General features: G+C 36.0%; 1 protein-coding gene across 4 annotated transcripts in view; it reads right to left on the bottom strand.

Moving 5' to 3' along the window:
* Positions 1 to 23,352, bottom strand: part of LOC5571937 (zinc finger protein on ecdysone puffs) — a 49,397-nt gene extending 26,045 nt beyond the window's left edge. For 2 of the 4 annotated variants that reach the window (XM_021842768.1, XM_001659989.2), the window contains exons 1-3: positions 23,195 to 23,352; positions 16,940 to 17,258; positions 856 to 941 (exon numbers count right to left, since the gene is read on the bottom strand). In XM_021842768.1, coding sequence (XP_021698460.1) covers positions 856 to 941; positions 16,940 to 17,197 — 344 coding nt within the window. In that variant the 5' untranslated portion in view covers positions 17,198 to 17,258; positions 23,195 to 23,352. Of the gene's footprint in view, positions 1 to 855; positions 942 to 7,104; positions 7,251 to 16,939; positions 17,259 to 23,194 lie in introns of all 4 variants that reach the window. The other 2 variants (XM_021842767.1, XM_021842766.1) reach the window with 1 other exon arrangement.
* Positions 23,353 to 23,718: the final 366 nt, after the last annotated feature.

Here is a 23,718-nt window from a genome sequence, read left to right on the forward strand (position 1 = left end):
GAAACACACTCAATTTTTAAATGTTTTTGTTAGTTTAAAGCCCAAAATACATTTTTTTTTCTTTTTATGAGATTTAGTCACACTCTTTGGACTAAACTGTAATTTAAGGTGTATTTTGTTTTCCGTGTCTCTTCCGAAATTGAAATTTTATGAAACTAAACAAAATCATGGGTTTCAGTCTAACTTGCAATGATGGGGCGAGGGTAGTCCCATTGATCGAGGGATGGTCCGATCGGTATATAAATTGATATGAATTAACATTTGAGCAAAATTTAATTGAAATCCGTGATAGTCAATTATGCAATGACCCATATGTTGAACCACCCTAATAAGAGATATGTTGAGGGACAAAAGATCGAAAACACGTAAGGTCGAAAAACAAAAACAAAATAAATATCGAAAATTAAAAGTGTTCATCAAAAAATTTTCCTTTTTAAGAAAGGGTATTGACTTTTTGTCTCCTATTTTTTTCTCTTTTGACCCTTTTTCCTTCCGACATTTTGTCTTTCTGCCTCTTTTCCTTTCGACCTTTTGTTATAGATTTAGAATACAACAGCGCAAAAACATACTGGATGAGCTAAAAACCGCAACCCATTGTAGAAAAAATTGCAGCATTGTTAACAGATGAATAATAACTACTGACCCTAGTGCAAACAGAAATATTACAACAAGCCCAACAAATGAATGAGAAATTATAGAACCAGTGCCAAAATGAAAGCCGTACACAGTAACGTAATGAGTATGATAGGAGATGTTGGAAGCGGTTGTGAAGCTCATTTTCTCAATTCACCTAAATGGAAACAAAATGCAGAGATGGAAACAGAAGTTTTTTTTTGTCAATGTGTTTGGTATTACCTGTTCTTATTTTTATTATTATTATTACTAGACTGAATTGGATTTCGTCTTTGATATCCAAGGTTTAACCTTGAAATATAGTCATTCTGAAATGGACAAACCGATAAAAGAGAAATATAGGAACAAATTAATAAATAACTCGGCATAGAAGTTTGCTGCGCGCGGGAAGTGTCTCGGAAGGCCATTACTACTACGGGGAAATCGAAACGAAACCGGGAAACGAAATCAATGAACGGAAAGATAGCCGGTTACGAGCGCTTGACGAAACGTATCGGAAGAGGAAATAGAAATTTGACATTGAAAGTTGAAAGTTGAAATTTCGCAGATACCGGAAATTTTCTGATCTTTTCGTATATTTTTGGTATTTTGGGATATTGGAAATATAATCGATTGAAAACGGAACGAAACGTTAATAACCTAACGAATTTTGATTTTTTTTAACTGGAATCCAATATTTGTCTAGCTGAACAGGTATGTGAAGAATGGAAAGTTTGATCATTTCTACTGAAGCTGCCATTGTAGTTGTGTAACAATTCCAGAAGGACATAACATAACCAGTAGATAGAAAAGTATTTCTCATTAAAATACGCTACAGTCGTAAATTTAAGCGTTCTCACGTTGTCTACTAATATTAGTGGTCACCCATAACCGTAATTTTCTTAGTGTTATAAAGTAAAAAGGAATCTAAAATTATAATTGGTACATGTGTAGATTGATTGATTAATTGTTAATAAAAAGTTAAAAACTTAACGTTTTTCATCGTTATAGCCTAAAATCTCACCTCAGCATAAGTATTGCGTAATAAGCCATTTAGTAACTCTTTCGATTTGTATGGTTACTTGTTGCGCAACGCTAGTTCATTACGCAATTCATTTGGGTTTCGAAATCAACCATTACGGAACAGTTTTGGAGTAAGGTAGCCACACGATATTTGATATTTGCATTCTTAGAATAAGGTGAAAAACATCACTATGAGGCAATGTGTGTGTTTTTTTTTTGCGATTTTTCATGCTGTAGCTCCATGCTGTTTATCATCACATAAATCTGTCATGAAACAGCCTACTTTCCCATACCTCATACAGCGTTGCGTAATTAGTCATTACGTAACTAATTTGAGTTCCTTAATGGCTAATTATGCTACTTGATCAATGTGTATTTAACCAAAATGACCTAAAACTTACTGTATAAAAGTTAAGAAGGTGTCTAAAAGGCTAAATTTGATCAAATGCTATTTCTGCTAATTTTTTTACTTTGAATTAATTCAACAGACAACTTTTCCTTATCAAGTCCTCCAACCCTACTACAATCAGAAAAGGGTTCGATCCTGTTATACCGAATGCCGTTAGGCCGAATGTCGTTAGACCGTAGGCAATTAGACCGAATGCCGTAAAGACCAGAAGGGTGATTAGGCCGAAAATGGCCGATAGTTCTAAAGACTCGTAAGGTCGTAAGTATAACTAACGAGGATGGGTCAGGATAATTTGCATTACCTAGAATCCTTCGATTCAATTTTTAGGTTGAACGGATTGTTAGTTGTTAAGTTAGAATAATTTGCATTACCTAGAAACCCACAATAGCCGCTGTGAAATATAACTAGAAACAACAGCCTTTGAATAAAAGAAGAATTAAACACTATGACTGTGTTAGCCATTTGAAATAATAGTAAATGGTCAAATGTTATTTCGGCCTAACGACCCTTTTGGCCTTAGGATATTCGGTCTAACGACCTGCTCCCTATGTAATGAGTGATTACATAACACAAATGAGTTATGTAATAAACTAGCATTGCGCAATGAATCATTTAATAAATTAAATCATTTGCGTAACAAACTTTTTTGCTATTTTTCATTGTACTAGGCTATTTTCCATCACGCCAATCTATCGTGTAACGGCCTACTTTTCAGCACTAAATAAGGCAGTACCATAATAGTCATTAAGCAACTGAAATCAGTTGCGCAATGATTATTATACAACGCAACATGTTACAGAATGATGATTTTTACAGCACGAGCATTTGTCCAACCAGTTTGGCCGAGTTAGATACATACGACGTGTACTGTAAAAATCAAATTCTGCCTTGAGTTACGTTTGTTTTTTTTTTTCAATTTCGTAGAAGACCACTTAAGGGTATCAGAAATCATATCGGGATGCATTCAGCATTATTTTTAAATTTCTTAAAAAAAATACTACACACTTATATTGTTTCACCGACCTCAGCAAAACTTTTCGCCGAGAACTCAAAACAGTTGCGTAATGACTATTAGAACACGGTATAATTCAGTACAGTAAAGTAGGCCGTTTCATGACAGATTGGCGTGATGAAAAACAGCCAATTACGATGAGGAATTGCAAAAAGTGTTGTACGCAACAAGTTGCAGAATTATGATTTTCACAGCACGAGTCGTACATTTAACCAGCGAGGCTTGCCGAGTTGGATAATTACGACGAGTGCTGTAAAAATCGAGTTCTGCAACTAATTGCGTACAACATTTTTGCAACTTCGAAGAATACCTTTTGATGGTATCAGAAATCATATCAGGACGTATCCACTATTATTTTGCGAATTCTACAAATTGTTGTGTAATGATTCATTACGGTAATGAAAAAAAAAAAGATTGCATAACAGTCATTACGCAACAGCCTATTACGATGAGAAATTGCAAAAAGTGTTGTTGAAACTCGTTTCAGATCTTGATTTTTACAGCACTTGTCGTATTTATGTACGAATCGTGCTGTATAAATCTTCTTCCAGCAACTTGTTTCGTAAACTACTATGACGATCGGAGACGAACCAGTCGTGGGTCGAAAGCCTCGAAAATAAAGCCAATAATAATAATAATAACTATTATGATACACATAATTCGGGGCATTAGAGCCGTTTCGTGATGGATTGGCATTATAAAAAAAACAGTTTGTAACATGGGGCAAGACACTCATTAATATTGGTATTAATATCCGTTAATACGGATTAATATATATTATTTTATGATATCATCGAGTTACCTACGATTTCCCTAAATACATCTGACAGAAGTATCTTGAATTTAATTTAATGGGGGGGGGATTTATAAACAAGAGGCTAGGGATCGTGGATTGTATGTCTTGCCGATCTGACATACCATAGAAGACAAATTGCATCGGAATCGAGTTGCGGAATGGCCCGGAGATCGTAGAAAGATGTGGGACATTTATGACAATGTGATGCATCGTACAAGGTGCCAAACTAGCAGATGGATGTTGGCATCAAACAGTGTGGTCTATGTTGCATCGGACGGATTTCTCAAATATTTTGCTCAGACGATCTGACGATAAACACAACTTTTTTTCACACGTTTTTCCACATAAATAATCAATTTGCCTTGGCAACTCCGGCAACAGGCAAACAGCAAAACTCCATGCATACTTGATAATCTTCTCAATATCAATATTAATATCATTAATAAATATTAATATTTTAATACTGGATCTAGTGTCCTGCCCCATGGTTTGTAATAAAAAATTGTCAAAAGTAATGTTAGAATATTATCCATTGGATTGACAGAGTAAGGCATAACCTGGGAGGGAGAAACCGATACAAAATTTAGGTACGTCATAGTGAGCCGAGATTCTGCTGTCACGAACTGTCACTGTGAGCCCAGATCTTAAAGCATCGATAGCACCTTTTAATTTGATCGAATATAAAGGACTGAAACACACATCTTTTTAATCTTTTCCAATCAAAATAAAATTAATTGCACATAAAACTATGGCCCTTTTTCCAAGTTTGTCCAGAAAGATCGCAGGTACACATCAAAAGCAAACTAGCGTTTTTTCCCAAGCCTGCCTTGATTGTCGTTGGTGAGCGGAAGTTATCTTGCAATTTGGAAAAATGTTGTTAAATATTTCGTGTGTAGTATCTGTGCCTCCCTCCCAGGGCATAACCATCTCTTGCTTCTTCTGGGATAATGTTTCATTTATTACAACAAAATCTATTCTTTAAAAAAATAATGGTATGAAATACTGTTTCGCGTAAAAAACGGGTTAACCAACATTCAAAGATTATAATTTATCCATCTCTCCCACGCGTAATGAGTTAATTGTTTCAAAGATTGAATTTAACCTTTCTTCTTCCCAACGTAAAACAGATATATCATAATCTAGATTTTTAATTGTTCCAAAAACAAGGCATTATTACTTTTGTTTGGTTCATTCTGCCAAAAAAAGCAATCCACAAACAATCATCATGTAAAAAGTATTGGAAACTGTACAATACTGTTCTATTGACTCAATCCGCGAGAGCAAACTCACTAGAGATCTGCTTCGAAAATCTCATGCTTGAACTTTTCGTGCAAAACCACTCAATCACACTCAAGCCATCAAAAATGATTCAGTCGTAAATCCCGCCAAAAACTCATGAAAACCGAATGTTTTTGTTTACGTTAGAAAATATTACTAGAATTCTACCAGACTAACAATAAACCATTACTTTGTGTAAGTAAACTGTGGAAATAAGAGACAAAAGGCCTTTTATCGTTTCAAATCGACTGATTTCGAAGCACTTTGACAGTTCTTCTATGAAGATGACAGTCTCGTGTTTGCACCGGTCCTCCACCGATGTAAACAAATTCATAGACATGTTACATGCAGTGTTGATAGACTCACACTCAAATCTTAATCAATACGCTCTCCCGTGAGAGCAAATCTCACGCTTGATATTTTGATGCAAAATCACAACTCTAACCGTAAAAAATGATTCAGTCGCAAAACCCGTCGAAAACTCGTGTAACCCGAATGTTGTTGTTTACGCTAGGAAGGATTACTATAATTTGACCATACTAACAAGAAATTATTGCCGTGTGTGAGTGGAAATACGAGATAATGAGTCAAAAAGGTAGGCCAACTCATCCATGATTTTTTGACTGCTGAGTTCCGTGAATGACAACTCATGCATGAAAAATCTCAAGCGTGAGTTATGAGAAATTGAGTTTTTCACAACACACACGCAAACAAATTTTGTTGTATAATCTACCGAATCCATGGTAGAATTAAGAACTGCACCAACGATTTTCAACCGACTACAAAAATCTGTTAAGTTTACTATAATCTGGTGAAAATCACTGAGCAGTACAGTAAATTTGACTATGTTCATAGTAGCATCCACTACAAAGCATTGTATTTCAGTCCGTGGCACCCACCGTACAACACAGTGTGGTCAAAAGTATGATGCTAAACTTCTAAAATCTAGAATGTTTCTTGTCAAAAATACTACAACTCTGGTTAAATCAACAGAAGAAATTTTCTTGTGTACTGATGTTGACTATGTTTTGGTAGAGTTAACAGATTAATGTAGTCGGTTGAAAATCGTTGGTGCAGTTCTTAATTTTACCATGGATTCAGTAGTTTCTACAATAAAATTCATTTCAGTGCAGGTTACATGAAAAGGCCTACAAGTCAAACAGATGAGCCGGATGAGCCAACTCATTCATGATTTTTTGACAGTGAATTGCGTGATTGACAACTCACGCATGAAAAATTTCAATCGTGAGTTATGAGAATTTGAGTTTCTCACAACACTTAATGATATTTACAACGCCCAACTTAATGATCCCTCCTCGACCATCCCCATGATGATAAGACTCAATGGTCCATCTGAAAGTATGGTTAATGCTTCAGCAACCTAGTCAGCCAATAACTTAACACCAAAACTAAGATAAAAAATATATCAATTGCTAAAACTGCAGTGATCGAGACTCCATCGTGTGGAAAACATATGAAACTGAACAATTGGCAAGGTCAATATGAACATTCCAACAGCATTCAAACAATCTGTACAATCATAAAAGGAAAAGGATAACTGGATTTCTCTCTTTGTGAAACTGTGTGAGCTGCCTGGACATTGGCATACCTATATCGCTTCAGCCAGCAGGGATCAGCCTATATTCTCCGATCGGATGGAATGGTGGTAATGGGCAAAAGCAAAACTATGCAGTTAGATATGCGATTGATTCGAAGAGTGTTGAATGTGCGCATTCGGTTTCGGTAGCGATCTAGAATGTTCTGAACTGCATCTGCATCGGAAGAAGATGGCACTCTGAGTTAGCTTTTGCAGTGGAAGACTTTCACTCTTTACAAAAAAAGGCTGATTTCGAAGCGACGACTTAAGGGTAGTTAGGGCATTCATTTCATGCTTCGAGACTTACGAGGATAAAAAGCTGAATCGAATAAAGAAGTGATTTGGGTTTGCTGGAAAAATGGTTGAAAATCGCTTACCTCTCTTTCTTGCTCGAGTCTTTATCGTTTTTGTTTTTATTATGGGAATTTTTGGCCAGAACATTCTTGGAACGGGTGAAAGCATCCGGTTTACGAATGCCACCTTTTTGGGGGCCGTTATTCTTACGGTTATTGCCGTACCGATTCTGAATGGGGAGAGAGAAAACATCGAAGAGAAGAAAATAGAAGACATGTTGTTTGATTGCATTCTAAGAACATCATTTTTGGTGTTTTTGGGTGTAGGATTTCCGCATTGTGTTCAGATCAGCTGGTAAGCTGTATTAGCTTCACTATCGGCGTGAGAAGTTAATGCTGGGAAAGGTTGAAGGTTGCACCGCCTTGATCTGTTTTGCTTTGGACACACAATGCTGGTTTTTGACTTTTTCGATTGAAAGTATCGGGGAAAGTAGAAACAAAATTAGAAAATGTTTCATGTGCTTGGAATGGAGAATACTTAAACATAGTTGAGCAGGTTCAAGGTGATTAGTCACATTTTTTCCGTTCTCTAGAGTAAAGGTTTACGTAATTGAAAACTGGCTTAGCTTAGGTGAAACTGAACTTGACTTGTAAAAATTTAACAAGAATTATCAAAACTCATAAAAAACTATCAGTTCTCCGTTGTAAAAATTAATATTTAGAACAACATTTTAACAAATTGGACACATTAAAGAAAAGATCAGAAAATTTAATACCGCAATTTGGACAATGTCTACTTAAAACAAATGTTTGAAATGCAGAATAGTAAACAATTGAGTTTCAAATGGATCTCGTGTTGATTTTTTTTTATTCAGGGATATAAAAGTACAAATTCTATTTAATTTATATCAAAATCTATCTCAGCCTGCACTCTACTGCCTAAAAGTGGCTATATATTATTATTGATCTGTTTCAAATAGATGAGGAAAAAAATTAATTGGAATTGCATAAACCATCAAAATTTATAGTCTTAGTAGCTAACACTTTCATTACTGAAATTTTATAGTAATCTAGGCAATTCTGTAATACAAATTGCATTGCTATTTCCAATGTACCTCCAAAAACTACGATAGCGTGAACTAAAATGCAAGACTTGGTGAGATAGATAGGGTGTCTTTAGCATACTTATTCAAGGTTTGAAAGAAAGCGACGAAAATGCCAGATTAATGCGAAACATTCCCGCTTCTAAAGGGTGGCCCTATTCTTCTGTCGGGTGTGGGATCACTGCGAAGGGTGGCCCTAATTATTTGTCTTCTCATACTGGTATCTGCCACTTATGCACTTTCGTCGGAATAGAGTTCCATTTTCTCATGGTATTCATGCTGTGGCTAGAGCATATCATAATCTGAAATACACTTCAAGTTCTTCTAGGGAAAGCCTAACCGTGTCGTAGAAAAGTTCAGTCGTGAATAAGCAACTTCTTCCACCTATAAAAAAATACCATTATTATTTCAAAAGAAATGTACCCGGGCAGCACTATGGACTTTTATGCTCTATAAATCAACTTTCCTCATCGTTTTGTTAAAATTCTTCTGCAATGACTATTTTGATTGACAATGATTATTTGTTGACATCAATTAAATGTTGAAAATTGTATTGTGATTCAATTATTGTACAGTACTGGACTGAATTAAGTACGCATTGGCCGTTTTACATACAAATTGGTCAAGTTCAAAAGCCAGGTGTTCCGACTAGCTTGAAATTCCATCCACAGCGCAGTGGTTCCAGCTACATAGGAGGGCGGTCATAAATATGGAAGTGGGCGAATTAGTCAAAAATTCATGCTATTTGACCTCTACATGCAAGGCAATACTTCTACTAAAAGGAGGATGTGCTAAGGTTCCCCTCCACGTATTGGTTATAGCAATTTTAACATGATTTCAGCTTTATTCACATACAGACACCAGAAAAATGAACAAAGCCACAGAAATTGTAAAATCAAGGCTTCCTATCTGTATTGTTGATCAGGCTACTATTTGTTACACAGCGTAACAAAAATGATATTTTTGCGTGTCTCAAGAATCAAATTATGTGTCTCCAGTAGATTTGAGGTCGCTAAGTTTGATGCCGTCTGAAATGTTCCAGCACGTCACAATTTTTAGCTACATATCGCCTAAGTCGTACAAAACAACCACTGTGCCCAGTTAAGAAATAACTCGAATTTCACTTAGCAGAATGTTCACAATATTAAACACTCAAACTTTGTAGATACCGCAAATAAGAAATTTCGAGAAACAATATTGCATTTAATTCGTTTTAAGTATTTTGGAAACAATTTGTTTTACCGGAAAATGTTATCCTTCAAACTTGTTTGTTTTACCAAATTGACAATATTTGCGGATTAGTATATAACTCTAAATATTTTCAATTAAAAATATTGCCATTTTCGTGAAAACTCAAAAGTTTCTTTTTGAAATGCTCTAAATTTTCAAATGAGCAAATTTCAAGTTGTATACAAGCTGCGGTGAAAATGTCAGGTCGATCAATGCACAAGAATCCAGGCTTCAAAGCTTGACCATTTTGTATAGAAAATCGCCAATGCGTATTTCATTCTTTCCAGTACACGGTGCCCCGTCAGACCGTTATTATAAAAAAAAAATTGTCCATCAAAACTGAGGGTAGGGCTCGATTCCTAAGGTCATTATGCATCTCAAGGCCAACTTTAAAGAAAAATTCCTAGGAGAAATCTCAAGAAATCTTGATTTGAGGTTTTTGACTAAAATTTTCAATATAATCAATTTTAAAAATACAATGGCATCAAACAAACCTACGAAAGTTGGTCAAACTAGTACATAATTATTAGAGTTGTTATAATTAGATATATTTACAATTGACTTTACTAACCAGAGTGGCTTTAGTATGTTTTTTGCATAGTTTACTGATTTAAGTTTAATTTAATGTTGTTTCCTATGTTAAACTGACTAAAATTCAATTAATTGTCAGTTCTGTCAGTTGAAAAAAAAAAGGATATGAGAATAAATGTAACACAATAATATTAAGGCATGTGATTACTGTTATAGCTAATTACAGCACGTCGATTGATATGTTATAAATCTGGAACGATTTGGTAGCTCTGATACGTTCACCTCAATATCAGAATGAACATACGCGGATGTCTTTCACGGGGCCACTGACCGCCACCTGAATTGTTGCACCTTTCTCTTCCGACATTCGCACTAAATAACCAGCTCACTGAAGTATGCCATATTTCATTCGCTTAATAGTCTTCGCTCCTGCCTTCAAATAAAAGTGTTTAGAAAGCCAAGGATTTCATTTTTCATTTCATTTATTTAATTAGGACAAATAAACAATTATGTTTCATTTGGACATACTTGTAATTATCGGTTTCTCTTCATCGTTGTTCTCGTCGCATTATTATTGAAAACTGATTCTATTTTTAAAACACTTTAAAGCGATGTACGATAAGGATCGCGATATCATAAGTTGTCAGCATTACGGAGGATTTTCATAATTTCACCCATAATTTGTCCATCTTTACTACGCGTAAGTTAATTAATTACGGAGGAGTTTATTTTGTCGAAATTATTAACGAAGGAGAGGATTGATGAAATTAGATGACCCTTTAGTAAGCAACTAATAATGAAATGTCTTTAGCATGTTGCGCGTCCCTAAGCTGGTTACGTAATCCATAAAATTCGCAGCCAGAACACGTGTTTTTACTTCATGGGAAATAAAGTTGTTCAGAATAATACTAGTAAAAGCAATCGGCATGAATTTTGGCAGAGAACTTCAAATATTCCTGATTTCATTTAATTTCTTTACTCATCGTTATAACAATTACGAAAGCTCTAACTACATAAACAAGCCAATTTTTTACAAAAATGCTGGTGAACAAAACTCACACAAGAAAAACTACTATTATTTTGAGCAATTTCAGCTAGCATAAGCATTGATGACCGTACAATTCGTAGTTGCTACTCCGTCATTGACCAGAATAATCGAAGTTGCACAAGGAACTAAGAGATGTAGCTTAGGAGTAACTTTCCTTCTTCAACGTACACTTTCGAGCCGGCCACGTCCTTACGATCATCGGAGAAGAGAAGTAATGTTAGTGTCACATCCATTGTTACTAGAGACCGAGATCACCTTTGCGTCTCCATGGTTGTCATGGGAAGGAGTTTTGTTAGTGGGAGGGCTCATAGCTGCATGATCAGGATTCACCTTGGTAAGTGATGCGATTCATGCAACCTCAGTTCAAAAAATCACAATCCTAACAGTACTCTAAAGACAACGTGAACATACGGTAAGTCGACACTTTTAGTGTCGAACCATTCAAAGGCAAGGATGGAAATCTAGTGATCATGATAAAAAAAAGATGCATCGTGGTTGTTCTTTATCATGCGATCATAGTAATAACGATAAACCCTAAGTCGTCAAGCCATCATAACAAACTCCGCTCCGCGAAAAATGAATCGCTCGGCCTGTGAGCTGACGATCAATGAACCGATGCACTAGTTCACTAATTTGACGTTTTATCGGTGCCGAATTCACTAGTTTCCATGGTTACCTAAATAACACGGCACCGCTGAAACGTCAAATAATGAACCCATGCATCGGTCCATTGTTCGTGAATCAAAGTCACAATTTTAGAGCATTTTTCTGATTGCACTCCACGATTTGTCTCCTAGTTTGTCGTTTTTAATCTGAAAGTCAATCGTGCATGGTATGTGAGAAAGTTTATCCGTGAATTTTAAATTGATTTGCATTAATCGCAACTTGTTACAATATCCGACAAACCCTTTGTCCAACGACAAACAGTTTATCGGATGCTCGATATATCTATGATTAGCGCGCGTGGTGAGGTGCTGAAATCATGTTGCTGCAAGAGCGATGGCCCTCTTGGACCATTCAAATACCGTGTTGTTTGTCCATCCTTGTTCAAAGGTCATTTTTTAATAATAATAAAAATCAGGTAAAAGGAAAGGTATGGGATTTTTAATGTTAATGTACAAGAGACTATGTCGACACTTACAGTGACGAACTGTTTATATTTTGTTAAATCAATTCGTTCAAGTAACATTCCCACCGTTGACATCAAATACGATACATTTCATAATAAGTATATTGTACATTTAAAATAAAAGCATGAAACGAGCTCACCAAATTGATCAGCCATCCTTGATTAAGCAGCTGTAGGTACTTTAATCAGTATGCTCATTTCACAAAAGCAAAATATCACTCAAGATCACCTATCTAGAGTACCAAGAAGACGGTTCAAACTGAAAATCTGATCGTTTGGTCACCACCAGCAAGTGACTATTCGATCAAGGCTTCAGCCCGGTCCACCGTTCGGCTCTCCAGACTTGTGCTCCCGAAAATTTGAGGCTTAGCTTTGTTGCATCTTTACCTTTTGTTTGGACTTCAACGAAGCTTTGCCCAGCAGAACGCGTGCATAACCGTTTATTTCCGCTATACACACTTTTTTTCAAAACTGCTCCAGCCAAATCCAATAATTCGCGGAGAAGATAAAAACGTGACCGATCTATTTTCAACACAACCGTTCGCGCGTGCTGCCTACTGCGATCTCCTATTATTTTGAGCAATTTCAACTGGTGCTTAACTTTTCAACAGGTGCTGTGAAAAATTTCATATTTTGATATTGAGCACATTTGTAGTTTTCTGTTAAAATTTCATTCCGATTGCTCAAAGGAAAACAAAATTAAATAATGCCAAAGTAGAGCATTTTGAACGGCAATCAGCTTTCACCACTACTATTCTGAACACAAACGATGGAAAACTTGACGTATACATTGACGATAGTACCAGATGTAAAAAGAAGCTAATAATGTTAGGAAAAATAAATTCTACAGTCTTCAATGGACTGATCCATGGTGTGAAAGTCTAATAATAATCTGTAATTATATGATACTCAGTGTCGAATGTTTTACTTTTACCGGACATAGCATCAACACTATATTAAAATTATTTTTAGATTTACATTCATTGAACTAAGATTACTTATTTAAGCCATATAAAAACACACATAAGTCACTCTGGTAAATTAAAAAAGTTGTAGATATTTCTAATTATAACAGAGAAAACAAATATATACTAGTTGATATCAATATAGTCAACTTTTTGAGCGTTTTTTCTTAGTGCTAGCATAATTTTAAAAAGGGTTATATTGTATTTTTTTGTCAAAAACCTCAAATCAAGATTTTTAGGGTACCTCCAAAGGATTTTTTTAATTAGCTCTGAGGTGCAGAATGACCTCAGGAATCGATCCCTGTAGTCAGTTTAGAAGAACTTTTTTTTTTAAGATAACGGTCTGTCGGGGCGCCGTGGCAGTACTGTATAAGTTGATTACTTTAACGTCTGTTATCTTAATGCATACTTTCTACATATAGGACAGATAAACGTAATCCAGCAAAAGAGCAACCTACTCTAAACTGTTGTCTTATATGCTTTTTAATATCTCTATATTTGTGAAGAATTTTTTGTATCGACCAACCGATCATATTTTACAACGCAAACGATTGGCCAGGTTATTTAGCTCTGTGCTCTTGAAAATTTGAACTGTGGCTTTGTTTTATAGCAAGCCACCTTCTCGGAACCCAAAGATGTCCGACTTGTGTCCCTACTGACGTTTCCAAAGGCACTGAACTCAAGAAAAAGTAGGCTATGTTCCTGGTATTTCTATTTTCAACTTTCTGCTAGTGCAAAAAACACTATTGGTGGATGTTTTCTTCACGAGATTAGTGTATTTAATGTTTTGGTGCAAAATTGGAAGTTTGATTCGAAGCTGTTAAAAAGGAAGGGGTTACTTATCTATGATTGGTTTGCAACATTTGCCTCCAATGTTTTCTTCCTGAGTGCTAATATATTACAAAATACAGAGTTATTCGTTCCTTGTAAAACAATCATATTTGGTGACAACTATCAGTGAGTACAGGGACTGATGAGTCACTAGATGAGTCACTTCATTTGAACTGTTTTTTTCAAGAGCCTGTTAATAAACTTCTATATTTTGCAAATTCTTAATTCATATCCAAAACTCTTGACTTAGTTCTAAATTATTCAAAAAGTGTTTCCATTTGTTCAACAATAAAATAATTCATTTTTCCCGTCCGAAATTTACCAAAATTGCACTGTTCAAACATCTGTGTTTATATATACCGTGGACGTACCATATTTGACGCGGTTAAGAAAATTCTAAATTCAAACACTTGTCAAATCGTCTAAATCTTTCCGATTTTGTTGAAATTTGAACATATGCTAGCTCAACTATTATAGAATTAAGGAAAAATCAGTAAAAAAATATTAAACGTTTTTTTCTTTATGTTTGATTGACTTTTTGTGGAACACATTAGGTTCCTTAATTGACGCATCAATTCTTCAATGTGCCTAATTTGACGCACTATGTTCCTTATTTGACGCACTTACAAATAATTGCTAAAGTTTAAAGTATACAAGAGTTTCAGTATTCAATAGTTCAATTAATTGAAAAAAGCGCTTTAGAGTGGACATAAAAGTTAGAACCTTTGGAAAAAGTTTTGAATGACGTCATCCGGTAGTACTTTTGCTATGCGTTTAGTTAGTGTAGAAAATAAAACCGGCGATTGAGTTCAATCCATAGTTAAGCATTATTGTTTAGTTTAATGAATTTTCTTCGCGATATCAGACAAGGGCAAGGTTTGAAAACTGTGTTGCGCTGGAACGGGGAAGGTAGTTGCTAAAATAAGGACAAATTGGTCAAAATCTAGAACGAAAACAACCGGTTCCAAAAATGTCCGGTTGAGAATCTTCGTTACTTATAACACGTGAACTACGCGCGCCTACTTGCCCCATGTTCTATGGCACCCTTATGGACCGCGGGACAAATATGCGTAGAACTAACGGCAGTATGGGCCTCGGAATACATCGAGAACCATATATGGGGCCATCCATGAAGTACGTCATGTTATTAGGGGGTGGGAGATGTTCTACCTTCAATTTCAATTCAATTTTTTTAATTTTTCTTCTATTCAAGATGTGACGAATCATATAAGTTTTTTTAAGGCTCCATATAAAAAGCGTGACCCTACGATGGGCGGGGTTTTTCTAGAAATGGTATTTTTTGTGACACGTATCTCATGGACACCCCCTATTGTATAAATTATACGAAACAAACCATTGAACCTACACCTCACCTCCTGACGCATTTATTGAAGCTTCCTTGAAACATTAGGGGACGTCCATAAACCGCGATAAATTGTTCAATTTTCAACCCCTCTCAACCTCGGCCACATTTATTTTATGAAAAGTGCAAATATTTTGTATGAATCGTTGCGTTTCCCTGAACCTTCTCCTCTTCCTAAAAACGTGACGTAATCTATGGATGACCCTTTACATGTGATTACATAAAGCATTGGGTTGTTCTGCGGACGGATTTTTTGAATGCAATCACCATAAATATTTCTTTTCCTATTTTCGATTCAACAAAACGTGCTGAACAAAATAGCAAATAATTAGGAACATTGTGTGCCTAATTTGACGCACAAGATTTTCATACAAAAATATGTCTTAAACCTTAAAAATAGAAAAATTTCGACGTCAATTTATGAATAAAAGAATATTACTGACTGTTGTTGATGATATTGCTGTAAAACAGCACAATATTTTCATGAAAATTGATTAACAATATTTAGCACATTCACTAAGGAATGAAAAAATTGACGCACTTGTCGGATGCATTTTCAAATAATTTTTATTGTTTGCCTATTTTTACTCATAAATAAACTTTTTTTGATTGAAATCTTACAATAACATGTAAATTAAGATTAAGGAATAAATTTTTGAATGCTATTCTGAACTAGAATTAATTTATAATAAAAATAATTAGAAAATGCGTCAAGTTTGGACCCGCGTCAAATATGGTACGTTCACGGTATACTTAGCAAGTATCACTTCACCCAACCAGTAGATGCCAGATTTCTGCATGAAAACCTCACAAATATTGTCAAATTATGTTGTTTATACAGTATTGGTAAAAAAAATCTTACATTTTCTGTATATGCAACGATATTATACAATTTTGGTTTAAGGTCTTGTTTAGGGTGTAGATAAGATTTCTGTGTTATTAATAAATTCAGTTCTAAGTCTTAACAAGTTATATCTACTTAAATATGAAATAATGCTTCCAATTAAAATCGGTCCACAAATTATTTTAAAAGATATTCAATTAACAACGCGAGATCCATTTGAATTTGATTTTACTAATTTTCAATGCGATCATATATAGTATTTCTTTTCCTCTTCTACCAACGTTACGTATATTAGTTCAATACAGATATATTTCAATGCAATAGGGACATCTTTCGACGTTAACAGATAAACTAGGAATATTTAAGACAGTAAGGTAACTAAAAATATCGCGATCAATCGAAATGTAATCGAAGTGTGAGAGAGTCCCAGACTGGCTAGTGGCTTTTCCTGCATCATAGTAAGTTTCAACCACGATGGATCAAAGCAGAATCACACTGACACTCCGGACACCACAACCTATACCGTTTGCCGGCAACCACACTGTCAGCGTCTCTTCCCTTAATGCGACCCGCCAATGCTGCCCATAAAAGCAAAACTGCGCAAAATGTAAAAAGCCATTGAGTCAAGTATACATTAAAACTTCAATTTAGCAATGAAAACGGCGTTGTTCAAGAATCCATATAAGACAGTTATGCTTTTATGGGCAGAATGAGTGGTTACCACTGCGTGCCAAAAAAAAAAGCCACTACCACCCGGGATAAAAGGGAAACTAAGTAAGAACTATATTCAGAGATACGCTATAAATCATAATGCAAAACGCGAGAGACGGAAGAAGGGCCACGAGGACTTTGGCTTGGCGCACGTTCGCACTTACCCGTATGAAGTTGAATCCATTCATATCATCGAATCGGGACGATTGGACGCCATCGAGGAGCGACGGCGGCACCTGGTTGGAGTTTTGATTGCGGAGTAAATTATTGATCAGACTGTTGGCCAGTGTGAGGGCGTCATTATTATTGCCACGGCCCCCGCCCACACCCGTGTCCCAAGGATTGATTCGGCCAGCACCGTAGTTGTTGCCGAAATTGCCACCACCTCCGTTGTTGCGACGGTTATTGTTTCGATAAGCCATTTTTGCTTTGGGATTCTTTAGGTCTGCTGTGTGGAATCAAACTGCTTGCTTGGAGAAACTTCTGCAATTAGAACGGGACAAGAAACCAAACCTATTAGTGTTGAAATCAGAAATCTAATGATGGCGTGGTCACTACACCACACCACTTCGAGGATGACTATCAATGGGACTAACAGTGGTTATGAAACAGTTCCAGTCCTGCATTGGAATAAATTATTCTATGCTTCGCCGTCACAGGTCGTTTTCACTGTCGCCGTCTGCCGGCAGAAACCTGCGCATTGACGAAATCAGTGATGTGTAACACACAGGTTCATCCATTACTCTCCTGGGCGATCCTTTTACCCTCAGTTTTATTTTTATCGGTATAGTCCCCCAGCGGTTTCAGATTTTAGATTGAGTCGTTTGTCCTATCATATAGTAATTATTCACGTCATACATAGAGTAATGCTCAATTAAGAGTGAGTCGCTGCTATTTAAGTTTATTCTTTAACCAATAAGATCATTTTTGGGGATAACGAATATGGCGATGAGGAACGTCCATTATTTAGGGGAGGGGATCTATGACAGTGTGACAGTGCATGTATAAGGTATGAGAAACCCCATGACAGAGGGGGGAGGGGGTGTGTTTAGAAATCCCGAAAAACGATAACCGTCATATTTGAATCTTCCCTTATAACACTACTTCAAGTAGTACTGCTCGTGTTACTGTCAGTGATTCCACATACACAGATTTATCTGTAACTAGTGGGCCCGGAAAACTTCGTCTTGCCATCAAGTAGGCTGTTGAAAAATTGCATGGTACCTCCTATACCAAATTACATAATAGAACTCCCCCGTTTTGCCAAATTTTCCGATAACTTGTCACACGAACACGTCGGAGCCCTTCAAGAAGACAACAGTGAAAGAATTGTGCAAATCGGATGTTCTGTTCTCAAGTTATTTCGTGACATACAAACACCACTCCATTTTTATTTATATAGATAGATAGATAGATTACAAGATTTTTAAGATGTTTAAACTTGAAAGATTTTTAAGATGTTTAAACTTGAAACGAGTTTTGGGCATGATTTTGAAACATATAAAATACAAATGCCATTCTTCTGATTAGTTTTTCTCAAATACTTACTGAAGTATTTCAAAGTTCAAAAAACTATCATTTATCATCTTTTTTTATGTAATTGTTGCCTTGCGAGGTATTCAGAATACTTCTGGGTGAGAAAATCTTACATGAATAATTCGTCCCCTTGATGATTACAACTAGATAACTAGAAAATCCAAATTTTGAACTATTCAACATTGCAAGTTTGACCGTTTCATAAAGTGATGGATAATCACAGAGAATATGATTGAAAAGTAATCTTTGACTTGTTTACTTTGAATCTCACGATTATGATCTCTAAATATCTGGCAGATTTAATTAAGATTTCAGTTCCGAAAAATTGAACTCTAAAAATCGAAGTTTCGAGTTATCTAGTTGTAGCATTAAGGGGACAAGCTGTTTACATTCCAAGAACAGGCAGGATATGTTTGCAAAAGCTCTTGCAAATCTAAATGATTGAAATTTACTATTTTTTCTAGGCTACACAGATTTTTACCAAGATTTTTGAAGATTGACTAAAGATGGAAAAGATTTTTTCGACCAAAAACACGGTTGAAAATCGAAAAATAAGTTGCGACATTGGTTAATGTTTATATGTTTTCATGATTTCTCCTAAGAATTAAATTAGAAATATAGATGAGCCAGCCTCGGGTTGCAAATCTCTTAAATAAAGATATCTATTTATCTAAATTAGAAATAAGTTCCGATATTTGCCTAAAGCACACCCAAAGTTTCCTTCAGATATTAATCCAAAGATTTCTTAAGGAGTCTGTTTCCTGAAGAATTTCTCCAACAATTTGATCAAGATATCTACAAGAATTTGACCTGTTGTTTGTCTAAAATTTATCCCAGAAATTAATCCAAAGATTCCACCTACATTTTTTTCCGGAAATTTATCAAGAAAGTCCTGAGTCCTTCAATGTTTCGATTTTCTTGGGTTTTGTCCAAGATATCCGTTGGGGACATCTTCGAGAATTCAACCACTAATTTTGATTATTCCGGTCTATGACGGAGTAGCAACTACGAATTATACGGTCATCAACACCTATGCTCATGCTTATTTCAACCACTAATTACTTCAAAGATACAACGGGGATTCTTTAAGTTTTCAATTTCAAGCTCACCTAAAATTCTATGAAAAATTTCCCTAGGAAATGATCAAAAACTGTATCCTGTTCTTCTTCTAGGGATGTCTGCATATAAATACCATGGAAACACATTGCATAATTTGTTCACATTTGATTAAGAAGCACGATCGAAGCATGCGAAGAAAAGCATCCCATCGGAATCGCTCCATGATAGGCAATGTTTCGCAAGTTATAACCTGAGAGAGAGGAGACAGCTGGCTTAGATTGTGAGCTCCCAAAAGTCAAGGGAACCTGTCACCAACTGTCACTGGAAAACCCCCACATTCAGAGGGTGGATCGTGGAAAACCGTCAAAATTCAAGCAAATGAAATTAAAATTTGTAGGTGTTTTTCGATCATTTCACATTTTAAAAAGTTGAATACCTACCTACCTTGTGTGTTGACAAAGTGGTATTGGTTTTTTCATATTCATATCCAAAATAAGATCATCTGACCGTTGTACACATCCCAAGAATTAAAGAAAGAAGTCAAAGAAGGCAAGAAAACAAGGAGCTTGTTTAGATACGTTTTATCATGCACTGCTATGCCCCCGATCTAATCAAAGCTGTAGCATTATACGATACACGTTTTGGTATCTTCTGAACATTTATTTGTCTGTTAAAAGCATGTTTATGCAAAAGTGTGCTAAGTGCCAAACATAGCTCATAGCTTTCGAAACTCGCTCTAATTTTTTTTATTTGAAAAGATAGCACAATACAATATTCTACAATATTGTAGATTACTGAAAAAATGAAAACGTTCCAGAATATTTTTTTTTGCAATTCCGTTATATATTGGCCTACTTCTCATCAAGAAGATAGACTACATAACGGCCTACTTTTCTTAACCAAAGAAACAGTGCTGAAAAGTGTTACTTTTCAGCACTGTTAACGGTGGTGAAAAGTATCACTTTTCAGTACTGTTTTGGTCATCTTCAACTAAGTATCGAAGTGTCCGTGAAAACCATTCAGCTGGAAGCTGGAAGGATACGCTGGGCAGGGCATGTTGCAAGAATGCCGGACAACAACCCTGTAAAGATGGTGTTCGCCACGAATCCGGTCGGAACAAGAAGGCGTGGGGCGCAGCGAGCTAGGTGGATTGACCAGGTACACCAGGACCTGGAGAGCGTGGGTCACAGTCGAGGATGGAGAGAAGCGGCCATGAACCGAGGGAATTGGCGAAATATTGTTGGCGAGGTTTTATCAAGATAATTGATGTAAAGCCAAATAAGTAAGTAAGTACTATGTTTTCTAACTCAATATCGAGATAAGATATTATAGAGTATTGCAGAGTTGACTGTAGTTCTGAAAACATAAAATTTTATTCTTCAAGAGAGCCTGCAGAAATGATTAGATTTTCTTAAAAAAAAAACTTATACAGTTACCCCGTTTTACGATAATTTAGTGACATTTCTTGCCACAAAATGCACAAAATCCAAAGAAATGATAGTAGTTCAGTCGTAGTAGTGAGACAAAATAACGGTAAACACGTTGGGCGCCAATCCAGTGCAAGGATAAATAATTTTCCACTATACTGCCCATATTCGAATAGTCGACGTAAGCGCCAATACGACCAAAATGCATTTATTTATTGATATGCATTCTTTACCTAATGATACATTCGTTGGACATGAGAACAGAACTTATTTGTTCTGTAATATTTGAACTATAAGAGGAAAACGGATTGACATGAGCACATACACCAACTTATCCGAAGAAACACTAGTATAATGACAAGAGAAACACATAAACTAACTTCAACTTCAATAGCGAAAATTTAGCTCGCATTTTAAGGAGCATTCATAAATAACATTATGTGAAATTTGACCATTTTACAGCATTAATATTTTATTCAATGATTCACATTTTTTCGAGATCAAACATGACCCTTTCAAAAAGAATGAATGAATTTCCTAATGATCTAACTGCTTCGTAAAGTAGATTTTAAATCGTGAAACTTCTATTCTAAAAAATAACAGTAGTATAATAAATAATGAAACCGACACCAGCGCATAGTATTGAAAAAAAAAACTTTTTAACTATGAACTTCCAACAGGGTAACAGCTGTTCGAATTAGTTTCGTCTAACACACATAAAAATTGTTCCTATAAGAAAAAAAAAAGGAAATTCGCACCCACCCACTACCTACAGCCAGCTCTCTTCCAACTTTGATTTTTTCACACAATTGCCTCCGGCACGGTTTACTGCCTATCGACACGTACATATGTAGTCCTCATAGAACCAAGCGTAGATTGGATAAAGACGAAGATGACGACGCTCCGCATAAATTATAGCCTGCCGGCCGGCTTATTTCACTTCGCAATAAATTGCTGAAAACTGAAGCACATACACTCGCGCACACCTACAAGTCACTCCCTGAACATAGTGGCGATTTTGCTTGTATATGTTAAGAGTAAACTTCGGCGAATTTTGCGATCGTTCCCTTGCGTATTTGCTGGACCTTAACGCGGAAAAGCAGCTCAGAGAAAGATCTCTGTTACGTGTAAGATTGATCATTTCAAATCAACAGCTCGCCATCCGCACTCGTGTATGACGATTTCGAACCTGGAAGGTGCCTTCAAGATCTAGCTCCCTATTCACATTTCTTCATTTTGAATTTTGGATAAATAGGGTGAAGAACAACCTACTTGGGCACTTCCATGATTCACTTTGGAAATGTTTTTTTGTTTTCACTCGAATTGTCTGATACTTTGCAATAAGAATTGTGGTCAAATATAAACTCAGTAGCTTTTGGAAAACCCCTTGCCGAAGTGAATCGAAAGCACCGAGAATAGGATCCAGCTCCCTAAATAAGAGCATTTAAAATGACTTCTCAGACAATCCTGTTAGTAATAAATTGCACCTATTCTAATAAACGCAACACACATACCCTAATAGCTAAATCGATATCACAAGTTGTGATAACCTTAGGAAGTATCAAACTATCAACGTTTCATTGAAAAGTCAATCCACAAATGAGTGATATCCATATTTTTTATCGATTTAGTAAGCAAAGTGCTCTTTGCACATACACCTACACACTGTGCGGTATACTGCTATTACAACAAGCTAGCCCCCTCATACTACTCTACAATAAATTCATATTTGACGGGACTGTACAGACTACAGATAGGGAAATGTAGCAATCAAACAGTAGTAGCGTCTATTTAGCCAACAAGGTTTACTTCAAAGATGATAATGATTGTCTTTCCCCAAATGAAACAATAAGGAATCGTCAATTTGCCATCAACAAATGCCGGCTGGTTAAAAAAAAACTGTATATGTAATACAACTCCAAAATATCCTACTCAAACGCTAACAGTGTGGAGAGAGACTCTGAACGTGTGGTGAACACCAGAGAAGAACAGACAAACGAAAAATCGATAATTTTTTGCTACCGATGCCCGATTGACGCCGGCTGAAATGGGATTACGCCCTAGTCAAATGGGACTCCAATGGAAGCTGCCTAAATTTATTACTTTTATTAGGTACTACAATATTATACATAGAAAACTAGAAGCAATTGCGTAGAAGACAAGTGGAGAATTTAAACGTCATCAGAGTCATTTTCCTTTGCCCACATAGGACTCTGATGGAGGAAGTGCTTTTCGCAAATGGAGGCCGTCATTGCGGATTTCGATCGGCTGAGATGGAAAATTTTCAAAACTCTTTTTACGCCCCAATCAGTGTAATTTTCCGTCCAAATTTACACTTTTCTCCATCCATCACTAGTGGTGCGCATTTTTTTAACATTTTGACTAAGGGATACTTACTTCTTGACGAGGAAAAAACACTTGAAAAAACTGAGACACTTTCTTTGAAATTTTCTTGAGAGAGAAAAGGTACTTGACACCGCGAAAGAACAAAATCAATTGAAAGCCAAAGTGAACCGCACGTAACCGGAGCCGGTTGAAACAGCTTCTCCTGTGGAGCGAAATGAACACTGCCCTTAAGAGTTTCGCTCACTATCTGTCAGATTTGACAGATTGTCATATATGTGTCATAGTAGCATTGTTTGAGGTTAACATAAAAACTCATTAAATTTACTTTAGAGTGTTTTTCTTATAAGCTTCCAATTGGACAGTTACACAAAACTGTGGGCTGATGTAGCATTTCAAAAACACTGTAAATCTCCCATATTTCTCTAAAATTCTACCAAATTTTGTCAATGAGTTTGTAAATATTACCAATGATATTTCTTTGATGCATAATACAACTAAAGAAATGAAATATATCGCGAGTAGTAATTGATCCCTAGATTAGGTTCCGAACCAATACCTTACACTGCTATCACAAG

This window comes from Aedes aegypti, chromosome 2, assembly GCF_002204515.2.
Source record: "Aedes aegypti strain LVP_AGWG chromosome 2, AaegL5.0 Primary Assembly, whole genome shotgun sequence".
NCBI classification, from domain to species: domain Eukaryota; kingdom Metazoa; phylum Arthropoda; class Insecta; order Diptera; family Culicidae; genus Aedes; species Aedes aegypti.